Genomic DNA, 20702 nt, shown 5'->3' on the forward strand with positions numbered 1-20702 from the left:
AAGATTCTCTGCTGCTCAGAAAGTTGCCCTGGGGCGGGCAGAGTCTGACTTCTGTGGATCTCAGCTGGGTAACCACTAGGGAACCCTGGAAAGAAGCCAGCTGTGTGGTACACATCTCTGGGCAACATGACTCATTGGGTAACATTCTGAGGGACATGATGTTTTCAGAGAAAGGAGAAACAATAACAGGCTGTTCTGGAAAGGTCCTCAGAAGCCACTACAGTGAGCAACAGTTCTCAATTTGGCTGTTACTACTTTTCGCTGAGGCCTAGTGTTTTTACATTTCTAGTAATTTATCTTTGTGGGGCTTGAATTTTATTAAAATTTTAATGAAAGATATTCAAGTTATTCTCATTGGGGAAGGGGTATTTTGTTTATACTTTTTTTTTCTTTTTATGGTGGCGGGCGGGTTGGGGGGTTGGGGTTTTCAAGACAGGGTTTCTCTGTGTAACAGAGCTGTCCTGGACTCGCTCTGTAGACCAGGTTGACCTCGAACTCACAGAGATCCACCTGCCTCTGCCTCCCGAGCGCTGGCATATAAGGGTGTGTGCCACCACTGCCTGGCATCACTTCTTAAAATTCCTTCTTAAAAATGGAAGTCTAGGTAGGAGGATCTCATCTGTTAGACCTTGAGCTGTGATTGGCCACCTCAGCTGTCCATCTGAATCTGTCTTCACAAGGACCTCCTGCCTCCTTATATTTGACTGCTGAGATCAAACCTCTTTTTTTTTTTTTTTTTTTTTTTTTTTTGGTTTTTCGAGACAGGGTTTCCCTGTAGTTTCTAGAGCCTGTCCTGGAACTAGCTCTTGTAGACCAGGCTGGCCTCGAACTCAGAGATCCGCCTGCCTCTGCCTCCCGAGTGCTGGGATTAAAGGCGTGCGCCACCACCGCCCGGCGAGATCAAACCTCTTAAAGGAGAGAGAAGGTGCTAGGAGTTCAAAACTCCCTTGGCAGTCCCACTTGGCAGCTAACCCCGATGACCTCACTGTTTCAATCCCATTCAAATATGATTTTGTGTTTGCAGGTTGGTCTAGTGTATTAGCCACCACTCTTTTACTTCGTCAGGCCAGCAGCTCCTCCCCAGAGCAGGTTCTAAACGGAATACTTCAGAGCAGAGAGCTGCATCTCAGATCCTAGGAAATGGTTAAAAGCTTCCTGAAAGTCCCCCTTGCTTGGTAGATAGACCTGGGGGCTCTGACAGTCAAGCAAGGATGTTGGGGACCTAGCCCTTGTCTCCTGGAACTCCTGGCTCAGTTCCCCACCTTCCCTCCTGCTCCCTAGGCTCTCTGTTTCCTGAACAGGACAGGGAACTTGGCTTTGAAGTTTTTCAGTTGCCTGTTTCTCTCTGTTCCCAAACCTCCACTTGGCCATTGCTTACTCTCCCAGAAAACTATTCATAGCCTTCGAATAGAACCAGGCCCCTCTTGGTGGCTCTGCTATAACCTCCCACCAAAGGGTAACTTTTCTGTTGCTGTGATACTACTGTACCAGGGATCAAGGCAACTCATGGAAGGAAGAGCTGATTGGGCTTAGGGTTCCTGAGGGATAGGAATCAGTCATGGGGGAAGGGGCATGGCAGCAAGCAGCAGGCATTTCTGCAAGAACTGGTTCACATCTGGAACCATGAACATGAAGCAGAAAGAGCATTCTCAGAGCCCACCCACCTACAGTGACATACTTGACCTTGCTGGAGGTCACGCCCGTACCTCCTAAACCTCCCCAACAGCACCACCACCTGGGGACAGGGTGTGCGAATACTGAAGCCTATGGAGGGGGCATTCCCACTGTAACCATCACAACCAACCATGTGGTTTCTATCACAATACATAGCTATTTAATGGTGGGATAACTCAAAGTAATCTACAAATGTCATTTATTTTTCTCCTCTTCCTTTTCTCAATGCCTTCTTATGCCCATGCTTATGAGAGTTGTAAAGTATTAGTTTTGATTAGTGATTGAAAGATCAAAATGTAGCTGGGCATGGCAGCACACACCTTTAGCCCCAGCACTCAGGAGGCAGAGGGAGGCGGATCTCTGTGAGTTCTAGTACAGCCTGGGCAGCATAGAGAAACTGAGCGCTAAATTGAGCATCATAGAAACTGAGCATTAAAAAGAGTTTTTGATGTCTGGTCCAGATTGCTTGTGGTATTGACGAGGAAATGGTTGCTGAGTGCCGCGGGAGGTTGAGATTATTCTGCTAATTAATAACAGCGTATGAGAGCACTTAAGCTAAGTTCTCTATTTCTCAGCCCAGTGAACTTTCTATTAATAAATTGTTTGCTACTACAGACATAAAACAAGAAGGTCAAAAAGTAACAAATATGTAAAAAAGGTTTAAAACAATTATCACTGAGACCAATGACTTTACTACATAGTAATCTAAGATGAATACTAGAAGCTATAAGCTAGCCCAGAGACCCAGGATACAACCAAATATGACTGGCATAAAGGAAAAAAAGTCAATAAAATGATTCCTAATGATATGCTGCTATACTCATAGACTGGAGCCTGGCCCAGTTGTCATTGGAGAGGCTTCACTCAACTGATGGGAAGATGCCCACAGCCAAACCTTGGGTGGAACTTGGGGAATCTTGTGGACAAAGGAAAAATTATAGGAGCCAGAGGGGTCAAGAAAACCACAAGAAAACTCACAGACTCAACTATCCAGGGCTCACAGGGGCTCACAGAGACTGAACCCACAACCAAGGTGCCTGCATGGGACTGACATAGACATTTTGCAAATATGTTACAGTTGTGTATCTTGGTCTTCTCGTGGAACTCCTAACAGTGGGAGCAGGAGCTGTCTCTGACTCTGTTACTTGCTTTTGGGACCTTATTCCCCATAGTGGGTTGCCTCTTCCAGCCTTAATAAAAGAGGAGATGCCTAACCTCACCTTGGTTGCCTGATATCCAGGGGAGGCCTGCCGTTTTCTGAAGAGAAATGAAGAGGAGTGAGGTGAGGGGGTTGGGAGAAAAAGAGGGATGTAAAAACAAAACAGAAAAAATAAATAAATACAAAAAAGAAAGAAAGAAACTGTAAGCTGGGGCTAGAATTTGAGTTTGTCACCCCCCCACCCCCCGACTTTACCTGTCAAAGCTTAATCCCCACTGTGAAGTACTGAGAGGCTGGAAACTTAATCCGACTCCACTGTTTAGAAAGATGGGCCTTTGGGAGGTGAGGAAGGTGGAGAAAGCACAAATGGATCCTGGCTGCTGAGGAAACAGAGGAGGCGGGAAGAGACGCGCACGCACAGGTGTGCCCTGACTGACTCCACGTCAGTGAGGTTCCCTGAGGACTCCGCCAGCAAGAAGGCTGTCACTAGGCGTGATTGCTCAACAATGAGCCTGCAGAACGAAGGACCCGAATAAGCCTCTCTGGTTTAGAATTTAGGCCACGTGATGTGGTGTTATCAGGAACAGGCACTGGCTGAGTGCAGAAGGAATTAGAAACTGAGGTGAGTTAGCTTCCAGGGGACAGGCGAAGTGAAGAGACAGGTGTGGGCTAACTTTTGTCAAGTGTCACTCACCTTTGCTCTAGATTACACTACAGTTTGGAGCATGCCCAGCTCTTCACCAAAAACATCAGCCACCTCCACTCACCGGAATGCATCATGCTAAAAGACTGACTCCCATAAACCCCGAGGCTCATTACCACAAAGTTCACTAGGACTGAAACGGCCCTGGTGACTCCCTGTCTGACATATGAGTTGGAAGTCATTCCTTCCATCCTCGAAACAAGAAAAAAAAAAAGCTAAGCAAACTAAAAATTTAAAATTAAAAATTCTGAGCCTGTGGCACATGCCTGTAATCCCAGAACTTGGGAATTGGATCCAAGTTCGAGGTCATGATTTGCTATATAGGTAGTCTGAGATCAGGCTGCCTTACATGAAGTCCTGTCTCATAACCGACCCCCCCGACCACCACCACCAAACAAAGTGAAAACTTTTTGAGTTGATAGCTCTTTTTAATTTTTTTTATTTATTTAAAAGTTTTGGTTTTTTCATTTTACATACCAACCACAGTTCCCCCTTCTTCCCTTTCTTCCCCCCTCCACTTTTTATATTTGTCATGGAGCAAATTGACAAGTGACAGACAGAATCACAGTCTTCGTGGACAAATACTGGAGCAGAAGCCAGTGTAACTCACGCATTATTAGAAGCTCAGTGTAGACTAGCTTGCAAATTACAGCCTCCTGAGGGGGCCGATGATTAGGGAAACACCTACATTTCCCCAAAATTCACCTCCAGGAGCCATAGCAGGTACTCCCCACGAGGTCAGAGAAAAGTCCCTCTACGGGACTTCTTTGAAACAGACGCTGAAACTTTGATTTTCCTCAACATGGCTTTTCCCTCAAAAGGAATCATTTTCCTAAGGCCTAAGCACTTGGGGTTTTACCAAAGCATACCTGGCCGGTGGGGAGGGAAATACCTAGTGGCGGCTAGGCTCTAGACCGTTCGGTGTGGAAATACCCAACTGAGTTTTACTCCGATACTGAGACCTAATTATAGACTTACAGAACGCCTCTCCCATAGTGTGTAACCACCAGGCACCTGCCTAACGACAGAGGACGACGGCCCAAAAGACCGCAGCTCTCGGGCCCAGTTCTTGAGTTCCTACTGCAGCAAAAGGCAATGTGGCTGGGAAGATAGAGGCAGGCACCCCGGGGAGAATCTCAGCCTCTGATGTAACCACAAAGCAAAGAAGTAAACAGTTTACTAAGTCTTAGTTAGACAAGCATAAAGCATAAAGGTTTATCTATCTCAGGTCCCAGTGACCTGATACTTGGAGTCTGCCTTTCAACAACAGCTGCCAGGGAAAAAACCAGTCTGATGAGATTTAAAAAAAAATTAACAAAACAAGACTTAGAGACGGTTTGGCATGGTGGCAATACTGGCAGTCCTAGCGACTTGGGAAGTTTTGGCAGGATGATGGAAGAGGTCCAGATCAGCCTGTAGGGGACCTGTAGCAATGTAGACAATGTGGCAAGGGTCTGTGCTCCCCCAACCCACATATACTACACCCAAATCCCAAACGAAACCCCAAACCATAGAAAACCAAGGATATTTAGTCAGACCTGGCTGTACAGTAGAGATTCTGGAATTACTGTAGCTGGAACACTGGGGTTGACAGTGTCTGTCAGCTCATATGAGCAGAGGCAGGAAAAGAGTCCCTAAGATACACTTTCTTTAAAGAGTGCTGTTCGGAGAAAGCTGGTCACCCTGCAGCCACGAGGCAAGGAGGGGAAACAAAGGCAGGTAATCACTCTAGGGCGCAGAGTCGCCACGTCTGTGCCCCTCCTGTTGTCCCTCCTGCCTTTCTTTTCATCTCCGCGCGCCTGAGCTCAGGCATTTACTCGGAACACTGAGTCTAACTGTTGTCTGCTGGGATTGACCTAACACTGCTCCTCCAGGCAGTGGGCTGGAGAGCTGACTCAGAATAAGCGACCCATTAACAGGGTGTACGGGGCCATCGAGATGGCTCGGTGGCTGGGGGAGGGTGAGTCGTTCTTTGGTGAGGATCCCCGTGTTCCAGTGTGTGGCCTCATACCCATGCACATATGGTCAGCACTAACTGGACTTGGGGGTAAGAAAATAAGAGGTGGGGGCTCAGTGGATGAAGGCAAGCGTGAGTGACAGCAGACAGGTAAAATGGTCCTCCCCTGACAACGCAGCCAAGGAGAAAAGCAAGCGAGCAAGGGGCTAGAGTTAGGGTTGACAAACTGTCCTCAGTCGGGATGCCTGCCATTCTAGGCTGACGCCGGACTTTGCAAGGTTGTTAAATCAACTTCATTGCCTCCGCTGTTCTCAGTCTTGTTCTTATTATGAAATGAAGGTTTGGCCGTCTCTCTCTCTCTCTCTCTCTCTCTCTCTCTCTCTCTCTTTCTCTCTCTCTCTCTCTTTCACACACACACACACACACACACACACACACACACACTCGTTCACAATGCTCCCTTGCAGAGTGAGCCAGATGCCTTTCCTCCTCTATCAGGGGGAAGCCAAACAAAGACCAAAGTGACTAGGTTGCCCTCCTTTCGTAGAACAACAATAATAAATACAAAAGAAGTAGAAGGTTCTTGCATTCCCATAGACTTAGCTGCCATCTGCTACCAAATGCTAACTTACTGGCTGCTTCAACCAGAGATGACACTATCAACACCTTTGATCCCTCAAAGGATGGGTGTTATCCAAAGCCCTACTTGATGGATGGACAGCCTGAGCCATGGAAAGGCTAAGTGAACAGGGTCAGGAAGCCAGAGTGGCAGGGCTAGGAATGCTGTTGTCTAGGAAGACACCACGTCTCAAAAGTGGCATGGTGTATTAGCTTTCAGCTGCCACTGTAACAAATTAACACAAACTCAAGTGGCTCAGAGCAAAACTAACTGAGTCTCGTACCATTCTATAAGCCATGAAAATCCTAAAATCAGTGTGTCAGTGTGGCCATGTTCCTCTATTTCTAGGGCCTACAGAGAAGAGTCTGTTTGCCTCTCCAGCTTCTAGAGGCCACCCTCCCCCTTCAGCTCCAAAGTCAGCATCTTGCTGACTCTTTCGTTGTTGCATTTCTTTTTTTTGTTTTTTTTTTTTTTTTTTGTTGCATTTCTTTGACCATACCAAGGGCTAAGTTCACTGATTCATTCCCTAATCTGAATTTTGGTTAGAAAAACATAGATTTTTACCATTTAGCCTCTTTGGGATGTATATTTTCTCAGTGTTTGACATGTTCACAGTTTTCAGGGGGCAAGTCTGTAGGACTTTTGTCACCTTGGCGATCTGAAGTCTACACCCATTAAACAAGTCCTCCCCACTGGTATCAACTATTTCATTATCAAACAGATGCTGTCTATTTTTTATTTTATGTGTATGAGTGTTTTACCTGCACATATGTGCACCATAAACAGGATGTCAGATCTTCTGGAACTGGAGTTATAGGCAATTGTGTATTGTGGAATAGAATATTTGTTTTACTATATAAAGATGGGTTGCTGTTTTACCTTGCCTGCCTAAGAGGCTCCTGATTGGTTTAATAAAAAGCTGAATGGCCAGTAGTTAGGGAGAGGAGAGATAGGTGGGTGATGTGGGATGTCCTTCTCTATATGGGTTGCTTTTATTGGCTAATGAATAAAGCTGTTTCAGCCAATGGCTTAGCAGAGTAAAGCCAGGCAGGAAATCTGAGCAGAGATACAGAGAAAAAGAAGGTGGAGTCAGGCAGACAACAGCCAGCCACTGAGGAGACAAGACAGAAAATGAGGTAATACCACAGCCATGTTGTGGTATTACATAGACTAATAGACATGGGTAAATTTAAGATGTAAGAGCTAGCTAGACATAGCGCCTGAGCCATCAGCCAAACAGTGTTGTAATTAATATAGTTTCTGCATATTACTCGGGTCTGTGTGGCCGGGAAATGAAAGCATAGTCACCGCTTATAGGCAGGTCTGGTGGGCAGAAAGAAAAGGGGAGCCAGACAGTCAGCCAGGGGCCAGCCTGCCACGGAGGAAGCACGGAAGCAGATGGACAGCATGTAGATGCGGTAAACCAGCCTTGGGGCAGCACATAGATGAATAGGAATGGGTTAAGTTAAAATAAAAAAAGCTAGCTGGAAACAAGCCTAAACTAAAGCCGAGCATTCATAATTAGTAAGTCTCTATGGCATGATTTGAGGATGGTGGTTCAAGAAGGCCTGCTACAGTTGTGAGCTTCCATATGGGTACCGGGTCCTCTGCAAGGGCAGTAAGTAGTTTTAACAACTGACCCATCCCTGTAGCTCTCTGCCATCTGCCATTTGTTTCCTGTTTCTGTGAACTTTATTTCAGTTATTATTATTAGTAGTAGTATAATAATTCTATAATAATATAGAATCTCATGTAGCCCAAGTTGGCTTCAAACTTGCTAAGCAGCCTACAATGACTTTGAACTTGTGATTCCTTTGCTTTAGTCTCCTGAGTTCTAGGGTTACAGGCACATGCCACCACGCCTGGCTTATATGGTGCTGGGATCAACTCTAGCGCTCCACACACACTAGGCAAGCACTCTGCAGACTGAATTACATTCCCAGACCCCATTTTAGTTATTTTGAGACAAATGAGACAGGCTTTTGCTACATAGTAGCATCCTTCCACAGCCTCTGTTTCGGTTCCTGCTTCCAGGTTCCTGCTTTGGCTTCCCTCAGTGATGGACAGGGATGTGGAAGTGGAAACCAAATAAACCTTTTCCTCCCCCATGTTGCTTTTTGGTCACGGTGTTGACATAGAAACAGAAAGAAAACTTTCTGTTTGTGGAAGTTGCCTTTGGTTATAGTGTCATTCAAGGAACCATTGAAGATCACATACTGTGAGACTTCTTCCCCCTCCCCCTCCCGATTGTTTCATCCTAGACATTTATCATTTTATGTTTGTTTTAATTTCCATTAAAACTAAGACTTTAAAACTAATTTCTCTTAATTTTTGTAAACGAGGTTAAGTCTTAGGGTCCAATTTCATTGTTTTCTTGGCCGGCACCCATTTTTTCCTAACACCGTTTGCTGAAGAAACTATCTTGTGGATCGCCTACTCTCGACAGTCTTCTTGTGGCTGCATCTGACATGTGAGAGAGTTTATTTCTGGGCACTGTTCTAGTTCTCAGAGTGACTGACTTCTCTTTATGCCAGTGAAACTCTGGCTCGATTACTTAGCTTTGCAATATGTTTCAAAAGTTCTCTGAGTTTGGTCATTTAAAGAATCTGACTGTTTGAAGTCCATAGAGATCCCATGCAATGTTACTGTTCTGGTAAAACCTGCCGTTGAGATTTAAAGTTGTTAAATGGCATTATTACTGTGTGTGCACTATTTGTGAGAGTGTGTGCATGTGTGTGTTTGTGTGTGTGTGTGTGTGTGGAGCGGGGGAGGGAGAGACAGGGAGAGAGAGATAGCTTCTGCCACAGCACGTGTGAGGTCAGAGAACAACTTTTGGAGTTGGCTCTCTCCTCCCACCTTTACAGTGGTTGCAGGACTCAAACCCAAGTAACCGTGTATAAAGCAAGCACGTTTATCTGTTGAGCCAGCTCACTGCCCATCAAAAAATGTAAGCAAGATATCTTTTAGCTATATTAATTTTTTAATCCATGAGTATAAGAAGTTTCATCTTCCTTAAATTATATTATATGTACATATATATTTATATATTAAATATACATATATTTACATTTGTGTGCGTGCGTATGCATAGGTCAGAGGACAACCTGAAGGACTTGTTCTTCTCCTTCCACCATCTGGGTCCATGGGACAAAGCTCAAGTCATCAGGCTTGGTGGCAAGGTCCTTCACCTACTGAGTCATCTCACTCACTGCCTTGGGTTAATCCTATTTCTGATTTGTTGAGTGCCATATGATCAAAGGGCTAGATATCCAATGCTTTATCTGAACCATTTGAGATCATCATGTGGGTGTTTCCCCTTTATTATTAACATGATGTACTACACTGACAGATTTTCATGTATTAACTCATCTTTGCATTCCAAGAATAAATTCCAATTGAGCATGGTGGTGAATATTCCTTTTAAGGTACTGTCAAATTTTGTTTGCTAATATTTTTGAGAGCTTTCTTTTTGCATCAATATTCATCAGGGGGCTTGAGAGATGGCTCAGAGGTTAAGAGCACTGGCTGCTCTTCCAGATATCCTGAGTTGAATTTCCAGCAACCACATGAAGGCTCACATATACTCTGTAGTGAGAGCTGGTACCCTCTTCTGGCATGCAGGCAAACATGCAGACAGAACACTGTACACAAAATAAATAAATGTAATTAAAAATATTCATCAGAAATATGGATATATTGTTTTCTTGCAGTATCTTTCTTATTTGCTGTCAGGTTGATGACATTAAGAGACTGAGCTTGGAAGAGTTGCTGCCTCTTGGTTTTCAGATAGAACTTTTCTTTAGGCATCTGACAGAACACTTTAGTGAAGTCATCTGATCTTGGGCTTTGGGGAAGTGATTAGTGATTCAATCTTCTTACTATCGATGTTTAGGTTTTCTGTTTCTTCATAATTCCATCTTGGGCCGGGCGGTGGTGGCGCACGCCTTTAATCCCAGCACTCGGGAGGCAGAGGCAGGCGGATCTCTGAGTTCGAGGCCAGCCTGGTCTACAAGAGCTAGTTCCAGGACAGGCTCTAGAAACTACAGGGAAACCCTGTCTCGAAAAACAAAACAAAACAAAAAAAAAAAATTCCATCTTGGTCTGTTGTCTGTTCCTAGCAATCTTTCAATTGTTTTATTTATTTTATTGTTATAGAATTTAGATATTTCATTTTTAATTTGTGCAGTCTGTGTAACATGAGGTGTACGTGCCTGTGGGAAACCAGAGGGTGTCGAATCCCCTGAAGCTGGAGTTACACATGGCTGTGGGCCACCCAGTGTGGATGCTGGAAAACTGAACATGGGTCCTTTGAAAGAACAGTATTTCCTTCCGTAACCACTTGAACCATCTCTCCAACCCCTCTATTTTCCCTTTAAAAAAATATTTATTATGTATACAGTGTTCTATTTGCAAGTACATCTGCAGGCCAGAAGAGGCACCATAATCATTCAGATGGCTGTGAGCCACCATGTGGGTTGGCTGGGAATTGAACTCAGGACCTCTGGAAAGTGGGCTGGAGCTCTTGACCTCTGAGCCATCTCTCCAGCTCCTTCCTCTGTCTATTTCTTTATCACTGGTTGTCACTCGGCTCTTAGTTTTGTATTTTCTTCCTTTTTTCTTTAGCTAGAGGCTTTGTCAGTTTTGCTGATATCTTCGAAGACTAGTCCTTCTGTTGCTTTCTTTCACTTTGGGTTTGTTTTTTGTTTTTCCTAGTTTCTAGAAAGCTTATTAACTTGATTTCCGTAGTCTCTGGTTTCAAAGTTTCCATTTGGCAGTCGTGTGGTTCTTCAGTGTTAACATTTGTTGCAGTTCACGAATTCCGCTGTGCTCTTTCCATTTTCGCTTGTCTGCAGCATTTCCCAACATTTTATTTCAACTTTGTACAATTGTCAAGACTTGTTTTGTGGCCTACCATGGCTCCTCACTGGGACAACATTAGAGAAAGGTATATTCTGCTCTTTGCTGGGGTGGAGTATTCAGCGTGCCTGCTAGGTTCTACTAGTCCCTAGTGGTGTTCCACTTCCTGAGTTCCCGTTGTATTGAAAGTGGGTGTGAGATCTACTTGTTATCTGTTTCTACCTGCAATTCTGTGGGCATTTTCTTCATGTATTTCTCAAGCTCACTGTACATACATGATGTCCCTTTTCTGGGGAATTCACACACAGACACGTGGTTAAATTCTATTTTGTCTAGCAGTTACTTTTCTCTTTAGTTACTATATAGATTGTCTCCTTCCGCCTTTTCGCTTTCAGCTCATTAAGCATCTTGGAGGCTGGAGAGGTGGCCCAGAGGTTAAGAGCACTGGCTGCTCTTCCAGGGGACGCGAGTTCAATTCCCAGCACCCACATGGCAGCTCACAACCATCTGTAACTCCAGTGCTGGGAGAGTAATAGAAAAACTAAGTATCTCAAGGAAAACATGGTTAGAACTTAAAAAATAAACTATTAAGTCAACAGGTCTTTTGATTGTAAATTTTAATAATTTACATTTAAGGCAAGAATTGGTAGGGAAGTACTGTCATTTAGTTGTTTCTGTAGTCTTCCAAATATTGTTTTTACATTTATTCTGTGTGGATATGTGTGTGTGAGTGTGTGCGTGTGTGTGTGCGTGTGAACATGGAGGTCAGTTCATGAGGGGGTCTGTTCTCTCCTTCTACCCTGGTTGTTTGAGGGTACAGTCCACCATGGTGGGAAAGGCATGGCAGCTGAGCCTTGAATGAGCTGGGGCTCATTGTTGCATCCACCCCAGACACAGGGAGATGATGCTGAGTGTGTGTCTCAGCTTCTACAGTTAAAGCACAGAATGTGTGAGACAGTAATTCTGCATGGGAGAACCTGAGGATGCTTCTTACAGAAGAATCTTTGAGATGATTTCTTTACGATAACAAAGAGAAAGGAAGAGTTCCAGAATAACGAGCAGAGCACACAAAGGAAAAGGAGCACAAACGCATGAGGAAAGATTAGACTCATTCATGAATGGCACATTTTTCGCTAATTCCTGGGCAATGGGCATATGAGCTTCCTTCAAATTCTGGGTTCCAGAATGGCATGACAATAAATTGAGAATGCTGACATATAGCGAGGTGTTTGAATATAAAATTCCAAGTTAAGTACATATACTGCACACACAGTGTGCACAACACCCTAAAGCAATATGACACTTTAAAAAGAATCTTTCAGGGTTTTGTTGCTGTTGTGTTGAATCAGGGTCTCACCACACATGTAGCACTTAGAGATCTGCCTGCCTCTGCCTCCAGCGTGCTGGAGGAAACGTGTGCACCACCACCCAGCCTTTTGGTTTATCACCAATGTTTTTAAAACATTTCAAAGAATACATCAGGGGGCTGAGAGATGGCTCAGCAGCTAAGAGCATCTGCTGGTGTTCCAGAGGACTCGAGTTCAGTTCCCAGAAGTCACAGAGGGCTTCTCATCCTGCCTGTAACTCTAGCTCCGGGGGCTCAGACACCCTCTTTTGTCCTTTGTACCCAGGTGTACAGAAAGACACACTGATACACAGTAAAAACAAAACAAATCTTTTTTTTAAGAGTGCCCACATTTATAAAATTTTAGAGAGCAACTATGAACAGCAGAAGAGAATGGACATTCTGTGTTGGCAGGAAAACAGGCCCAGAAGCCCTGCCCTGCCCGTCTGTCTCTCCTCCTACAGCAAGTTCCTGACTCATTAGTTCACGCTCATTAATATTGCTTCACACAATTGAGAAATGGGGGGGGAATCATGTAGGAGTCCTCAAAAACTTCAGGGAGCCAAACTGGTATTTCTTATCTACCTCACGCCCATCCCAGGAGTATATCCCAAGCTAATCAAATTAATTCAACAGACACTTAGTGAATTATTCTGTATTATTAAAATATTCAGGACCTCCTGGAGTTAAGGCAACAGACGCCCTGGCAGCAGATTGAATGACTAAGCTGCCCATTGTGTCTTGTTTTTATGCCCTGCTGAATTGTGTCAGGGATGTGGTAGCTGGGAAGAGTCATTCTCATTGTGGTGACACCGAACAGCAGCTAAAGCACAAGGAGGGCAGAGGACAGTCTGCGCGGTGAGAAGGCAGCAGCTGTTCCGATTGCAGTCACGTGACAAAGGTTCAGCCACCGCATTGCACGTGACTTCACTTTAGTAGGCTGGAATGTGACTGAGGTGGGGTTGCCATTTCATGTGTGACAGAGCCGTCAAAAGAGACTCACATGGAGTAGGCCACACACGAGAAGAGCTCAGGGCTGTCTGACCTGCCCGGACTAGAAGGGACCTCAGCAGCGATGTCTGAAATCTGAATACTGTGCTCCAGTGCAAAGCTTTCAGATTCAGTCCCAGAATAGCACCCAAGGCATCAGCACTTTTCCACACCATCTCCAGGCGCTTCCAAGGTATACCCAAAGCTAAAAACCAGAGCTTGCGACCGGCTGGGTTGAGGATTTCAGGACTAAGGGTGCCAATGGTTTCATTTTCTTTCCTGATTCAATCAAGTTTTAATTCAATAACCTACAAGACGCTACTAGAAACAGTAAGCAGTATTCACTCTGGTAGCAGTTTATTTAGGGAGGTCTCCCTTGATTTCTTCAAGAATGGAAACAGGAGGGGAGGAAAGGTAAGGAACTCAGACTAGTTCATATTTAATAAAATGAACTGCTCCTTCGAGACCTCTTTTGTACAAGGGAAGACACAGTGAGGAACACAGTCACAAAGAACAGGGATGCAGGACTGAGAAGGTTCATGGTGGCAAGTTAACGGCATTTCCAGGGACTAACAACATGAACTTCAGAGTTCAAATGAAAGGAAATTTTTAAAAAATTACAGTATTTTCCCAGTGACTCATTAAGTGTTCCACGTGATAGTATGGAACCCAGATTCTTTTTAAAAAATATTTATTTATTTATTATGTATACAGTATTCTATCTATGTGTATGCCTGCAGGCCAGAAGAGGGCACCAGACCTCATTACAGATGGTTGTGAGCCACCATGTGGTTGCTGGGAATTGAACTCAGGACCTTTGGAAGAACAGGCAATGCTCTTAACCACTGAGCCATCTCTCTAGCCCTGGAACCCAGATTCTTATGTGTATTTCAAAGACCTGAATGTGCACGTTGTAACTTTCTTTCTGCCCTGGGCATCTAAACCAGGGTTCTATGTGCAGAGGCAAGTGCTACCACCAAGCTACACCTTCATCCGAAAAGAGCAACTTTAAGTGATTTCTTTTCATAAAAATTAATTTTCTTCACATTTTGTAATGTGATGAAAAAGCGATTTGCCCACACAGTTACACTGTTAGCTGGGAGAAAGGAAGGCAAGCGTGGAGTATCAACACCTGCATTTTTCACAGTTGGGACTAGAGAGACACAAGTTCAAGTGGGAACCATTTCAAATTGTCAACAACCTTCCTTGGTCTTTAGAAGCTGAACAAATAACATTTTACAGAGATCAAAGACTTGCGGCTCAACAGACAACCACAGAGGGCAGTAAGAGCTCCATTGTTCAAGAAGCTTCATGCGGCAGAAGAAGAATGTATACAACATTATCTGCTTTCGCCTTTCACGGGGAAGGTGTCAGCTGTGACGGAACTGACGTCAGCCAAGACGGAGCTGAGAGGGCGATGTGGAATCCCACCACAGCGGAACACGGGAGGAGACGATGTTCCCAAGGTCGGCAAAATTATTATTAACTAGTAAAAAAAAAAAAAAAAACCCAAAAAACAAAAACAAACAAACAAACAAAAAACCAAAAAACAAAACAAAAAACCCTTCACATTGCGACTTTGGCTGGACTCACCAGTATCAACCAGCTGGGAGGGAAAGAAAGTTCACTCTCTGGGCCAAAACCCCGAAGCGGCTGTAGGGAGCAAGAGCGCCACCAAAACCGAGGAGAACAGGTTCACGGCATTGTTATCTAGGATGGGCTTTCCTGCTATGTGCTTGGTCTCCTGAGATGGGCTGCTGACCACCAGGCCAGTGCTTTCATCCAGACCTGAAACGGAAAGGAAGCAAATGATGAGCAAAAGGAAGCAAAAGATCCAAGTGATGGTCCGAAAGAACAAACGAGCACTTTTCTCTACAGGGACATCTTTGCAAGATCCTCAGTGTCTTGAATAATGATGTGTGTGGGGGGATAACTGATAGGGTGTTATATTTAAAATATTTGATTATAAAAGACCTTCATGCACAGGGGGACTTTTTGACACCTCAATAGTGGTCTTTCTGGAGTTCTGTTAGAAATGGAAGGGCTGGCTTCCCAGTGGCCTCTCTGAGACAAACCTGGGAGATCTGACAGCTGGAAACACATCTGGCTTCAGAGCTAGACCTTAGGGACCAGTATGGTACTGCAAAGAAGGCTGTGAAGACTCAGTGTATCAGTATAGAGAGCTGCAGTCAGCGGAAGTGATCAAGCCTGAGAGTTGTATGTCCATGAATAGGGTTGATGACCTCAAAAAAGAGGGAGCTGCTGGGCCCTTGGCTCAGCACAGCAACAACTAGTTTGCATGCAAACAATGAGCCATCACTGGATCCTGCATCTCTTGAGGGTTTGATCACAGTTTCTGCCCTTAACAAAGCACCTACTCCCAGAACTTTAAAAAATAGCACAAACAGAATAAAATACAGGCACATTAAAACTTACATATATGTTTTCTTTTTAAGATTGTGTGTGCTTAGCTGGGCAGAGGTAGTGCATGCCTTTAATCCCAGCACTTGGGAGACAAAAGCAGGAAAACTCTGTGAGTTCAAGGCCAGCCTGATGTACAAGAGCTAGTTCCAGGACAGGTTGCAAAACAACAGAGAAACCCTATCTTGAAAAACTCAAAAAAAAATTGTGCTTGTGCATGGGTCTGTCTGTCTGTATAAGCACATGTGTGGGTGCACACAGAGGCCACAAGAGGAAGTCAGGTCCCTGGGAACTAGAGTTAGAGCTATCCAGAGCTGGATGTGGATGCTGCGATCTGGACTTTGGTCCTCATGACAGAGCAGCAAACGTTCTTACCTACTGAGCCAATCCCCAGTTTGCACAAAGCATGAAGAAACACTTCACGGTGACCGCAAAGGGAAGTTCCAGCCATTAGGAAGGCTGAGGTAGGAAGAAAGGTTGAGTTCAAGGCCATTCTGAACAATATGACAAGGGCTTATTTTAAAAATGAGTCAACCAAGACTAAAAAAAATCCAAGGGTGAGGACAGAAAGTCAAGGTGGGGCTAATCACCACGGGGAAGCAGGCCACTCATGTAGCCAGACTAATATTACCATCAGACACACTTGGCTAAAACCAATCGGAGGAGGTACATTAAAATGATCTGATCCAAGTGTCCTGTGTTCCTAGGATGAGGTGACAGCTCAAAATCAAAGCCTGTTTCTTACACTGCCATCACCGTTTCAGAAATTCTACGGAATCTAGAAATCCCTCTGAACTAGTTTAACACAAAAGAATAAGAAAACCAAAATTGTAGAGATTTTCCCTGTCACTTCTAGCCTTTGGATTGGTTCATTGATACATTTTTTCCCCCAAGTGTTAAAGTTTTTCATATTTCTTTCCTATTTCTTAAAACAAAACGAAACTTTCAGTAGGGTGCTGTCTTACCAGAAAACTGCATTGTTGCCCCTAAGTATGAGTCCACAACTGATCCTAGTAACCCAGCCAGAGCTCCAAATACAATAATGGGCCACTGGGGAGCGGAGATGTCTAGGTCATTGACAAACACCAACTGCGTGAGGAAGTACACCAGGCCCACAAAGGTCCCGCCGAGGAGACTGGAGGCGAGTCCCACCGGTGTGACTCCTCCATTGGTTCCTGAGAAACACACCAAACCGTCTGGTTAGTCATCAGCAAATGAGGGACGCCAAGGAAAGCTAAGCAAAACAAAAAACCCCACACTGGCACACACCTAATGAGTTTAAAGAAAAGTGCACTCTCTCTCTTAAAACAACAAAACTAATACCTAGGGACTGGAGATATGGCTTGGGTATATATACAGTGCTTGCCTATGAGGCATGAGATCCCAGGTTCAATCCCCAGAACCCACCTCCACCCCGAAGAAACAAAAATCAAAAACCTGATAGGTGAAAGTTACACACACTTACGAGACACTGCTATTTGAATACATACATACACTGTTTAATATTTAGATCATGGGACCCACAGCTATCTCCTCAAATACTCGTCATTCTTTATGGTGAAAACATTAAAAATCCCATTTTCTGCTTTTAAAAAGGATGAACTATCCTAAGCTGTCTCTAGTCACTTACTCTAGACCACAACACCAGAATCTCGCTCTTGTCCATGGAGTCGTTCCCCCCCATCGACCTATCCTCATCTCTTTCCTCTGGCAACCACCATTCTATCCCCGACTTCTGTGAAATCAACTGTTTTACCAGGTTAGACACAGGGAACCCATGCTGTACTTGTTAAGAGTCCTCTAGGCTGGGGAGCTAGTTCAGTGGTGAAGCACTTGGCGAACATGGAGATCGGTTGTAAGTGTCAACTGAGTTTAGAATCGCCTGGGGAGTCCTCAGGGAAGGACTGTCTAGATCAGGCTGGCCTGCGGGCACACCTGTCAGAATTATCTCTGTTACAGTAATTGAGGTAGGAGGACCTGAATCATTCCTGGGCAGGGATCCTGGATTGTACAAGAGAAGAAGAAGCCAGCTGAACACCAAGGACATGCATTAACGTGTGGTTCTCCGTGCTGGACTGTGGCTGTGACGTCACCACCTGGCTTCCCTGTGATGAGGGACTGTAACCTGGAAGTGTGAGACAAACCGACCCTTGTCTCTTATGTTTCTTTTGTCATGGTATTTTATCATGGCGACGGGAAGGGAAACTGAGACACTAACGTATACAAAATTTTCATGCCTAGTATCACAGGAATAAAATAAGAAGATAATTCTATTTGCAAATAACCTACTAACAGCCTCCTCTCTACATACATTTACTCACCAGGCATGGTGGCGCATGCCTTTAATCCCAGCACTTGGGAGGCAGAGACAGGTGGATCTCTGTGGTTCGAGGACAGCCAGGGCTATACAAAGAAATCCTGTCTCAAAACAACAACATATATATGTATGTATATACATACATATATACATACATACATATATAATTGTCATCAATATTTTATTGTTTTCCTTTTCCATTGCTGTGTGGGTCAATCTCTTATGTTCCTTTATTATGTATCTAAGTCTCATTGACATTTTCTACAGATATCACCAATTCAATAGCCTAGAACACTTTATTTATTTATTTATTTTTTTTTTTTGGTTTTTCGAGACAGGGTTTCCCTGTAGTTTCTAGAGCCTGTCCTGGAACTAGCTCTTGTAGACCAGGCTGGCCTCGAACTCAGAGATCCACCTGCCTCTGCCTCCCGAGTGCTGGGATTAAAGGCGTGCGCCACCACCGCCCGGCCCTAGAACACTTTATAATTAAGAAGACCAAATATAAATTTTAAAAGTCTCTTAAGGAAAACATTAACTCAAGAGGTTTTGCTTTTCGTTTGTATTAAGCAAACTCAAATCAAGACTCACCAGTCCGGTTTGGGGAGATGGCCCTGTCAGGAAGGTGGTGACCTGGGTTCGATTCCCAGAACCCCAGTAAAAAGCTGGGTGTAATAACATGTGCTTGTAACCCAGCACCTGTGAGGCAACTGTGTCCCTTTGGTTTGTTGTCCAGCCAGCACAGCCTACTTGGAGAGGACGAGGCCAACGAGAGACACTGTCGTCTCAAAAACAGAGTGGATAGCTTCCTAAGAATTACACCCAAGCCTGGCCTTTGGCTCCCAAATGTGTATACAGGCCGGCACAGCCACACACACACACACACACACACACACACACACACACACACACTCACCAACTGGAACTTTCTCCCAGGTGGTTATCAGCCGAGGCGAGCTTTTGCTCAGAACGGGGCCAACCTCTGAAGCCCAGGTATCTCCAGCGGAGCAGGCCAGTGCAGCCAGGAGAGACAAGCACATCCAGGAAGCAGTAGGCTGCTTGGCAAAATCTATGGGTATTTCCCCGGGGCCATTTTCTATCATGTATAGCAGGGCCAGCTCCGTGGGCACGGCTCCATTACAGAATACCTGAATCCAGTTCCTCTGGCCTCCTGGAGACAGATTAAAAAAAAAAAAAGCAGATAAGAAAAAAAAAAACATTCAGTTATAGGAATATATATTTTAGAGTTTCAGAAAAGTATAGTAGCATAAAAAAACAAAGGTGGAAGGGTGTCTTTTTCTAAATTCTATACTGCCCAGAATAAATAACAGCAGACTCGCATTAAAATTCTGCAGTTACTTGTTACTGTGGCAAAAGAAATAATGAATGGACTTAGGATACAGAAGCAATCCTCAAATAAAACTCATCTGTCCTCACAACCTGACATGTTCTGGTCAAAGGGTTATTAGGGGGAAGCAGCCACTCAGTTTTCAGTAATGTCAGAGGTAATAATCTTACCTTCCTTATATTCTGAATCTAGACGCTTCTTCACTTCTCCTTTCCATTTAGTGAGCTTTGAAGATGACAGGAAAAACATCAGCAAAGACGTAAAGAAGCTGAAATTTGCAATGGTTAAGATAAATCCAACCACTAGCCCTGGGAGAAACACACAGAAGCACAGAGTTAGACTAACTCCAGAAACTGATGTTTTGAAAAGAAACGGATCTTTTCATTTATTTTCAAATCAAAATCTGACATATATTTCTTTTTTTTAATATTATTTATTATGTATACAATACTCTGTCTGTGTGTATGCCTTCAGGCCAGAAGAGGGCACTAGACCCCATTACAGATGGTTGTGAGCCACCATGTGTGTTGTTGGGAATTGATGTGGTTGTTGGGAATTGATGTGGTTGCTGGGAATTGAACTCAGGACCTTTGGAAGAGAAGGCAGTTCTCTTAACCTCTGAGCCATCTCTCCAGCCCTGTCATATATTTCTAACACATCCTCATGATTCCAACTCAGTTACTACCAACCAGCAAACTGAAGGCCATCTCAATGGATAATTTTCAACTGTATTTTGATCTGCTTTCAGACAATTATATAAGATCATTTTTTTAAACATTTATTTATTTTTTATTTATTTATTATGTATACAATATTCTGTGTGTATGCCTGCAGGCCAGAAGAGGGCACCAGACCTTATTTCAGATGGTTGTGAGCCACCATGTGGTTGCTGGGAATTGAACTCAGGACCTTTGGAAGAGCAGGCAATGCTCTTAACCTCTGAGCCATCTCTCCAGCCCTATAAGATCATTTTAAAGCAAACTTTTTATACTCAATTTGAAGATGAGAAGGATTTAATTATTAGGTCATAAACATTACACAGCGGTCAGAGCAGAAGATAAATCACTGCCTGTGGCTCTCTCAGGAGACATGATTCTCATTTTATAAGTTTCTATCTTTTACATTTCCTCTCTTATATCTTTGGATTTTTTCTTTTTTGTTTTTTTAGTTTTTAGAGACAGGGTTTCTCTGTAGCTTTCGAGCCTGTCCTGGAACTAGCTCTTGTAGACCAGGCTGGCCTCCAACTCACAGAGATCCGCCTGCCTCTGCCTCCCGAGTGCTGGGGTTAAAGGTGTGTGCCACCACCGCCCGGCTG

At 44.2% G+C, this 20702-nt stretch overlaps 1 protein-coding gene across 9 annotated transcripts in view; it reads right to left on the minus strand.

Annotated features, from left to right (window-relative positions):
* Positions 1-20702, minus strand: part of Tmem19 (transmembrane protein 19) — a 51368-nt gene that overhangs the window by 17613 nt on the left and 13053 nt on the right. For 5 of the 9 annotated variants that reach the window (XR_005283698.1, XM_038315152.1, XM_038315151.1 and 2 more), the window contains exons 4-7: positions 19558-19695; positions 18956-19210; positions 16691-16900; positions 14898-15092 (exon numbers count right to left, since the gene is read on the minus strand). Coding sequence is in view for 8 of the 9 variants with exons in the window: in XM_038315152.1 (XP_038171080.1) it covers positions 14929-15092; positions 16691-16900; positions 18956-19210; positions 19558-19695 (767 nt within the window). In the remaining variant the exon portion in view is untranslated. The other 4 variants (XM_038315153.1, XM_038315146.1, XM_038315150.1 and 1 more) reach the window with 3 other exon arrangements.

Source organism: Arvicola amphibius, chromosome 17 (assembly GCF_903992535.2).
Source record: "Arvicola amphibius chromosome 17, mArvAmp1.2, whole genome shotgun sequence".
Classification (NCBI taxonomy): Eukaryota; Metazoa; Chordata; class Mammalia; order Rodentia; family Cricetidae; genus Arvicola; species Arvicola amphibius.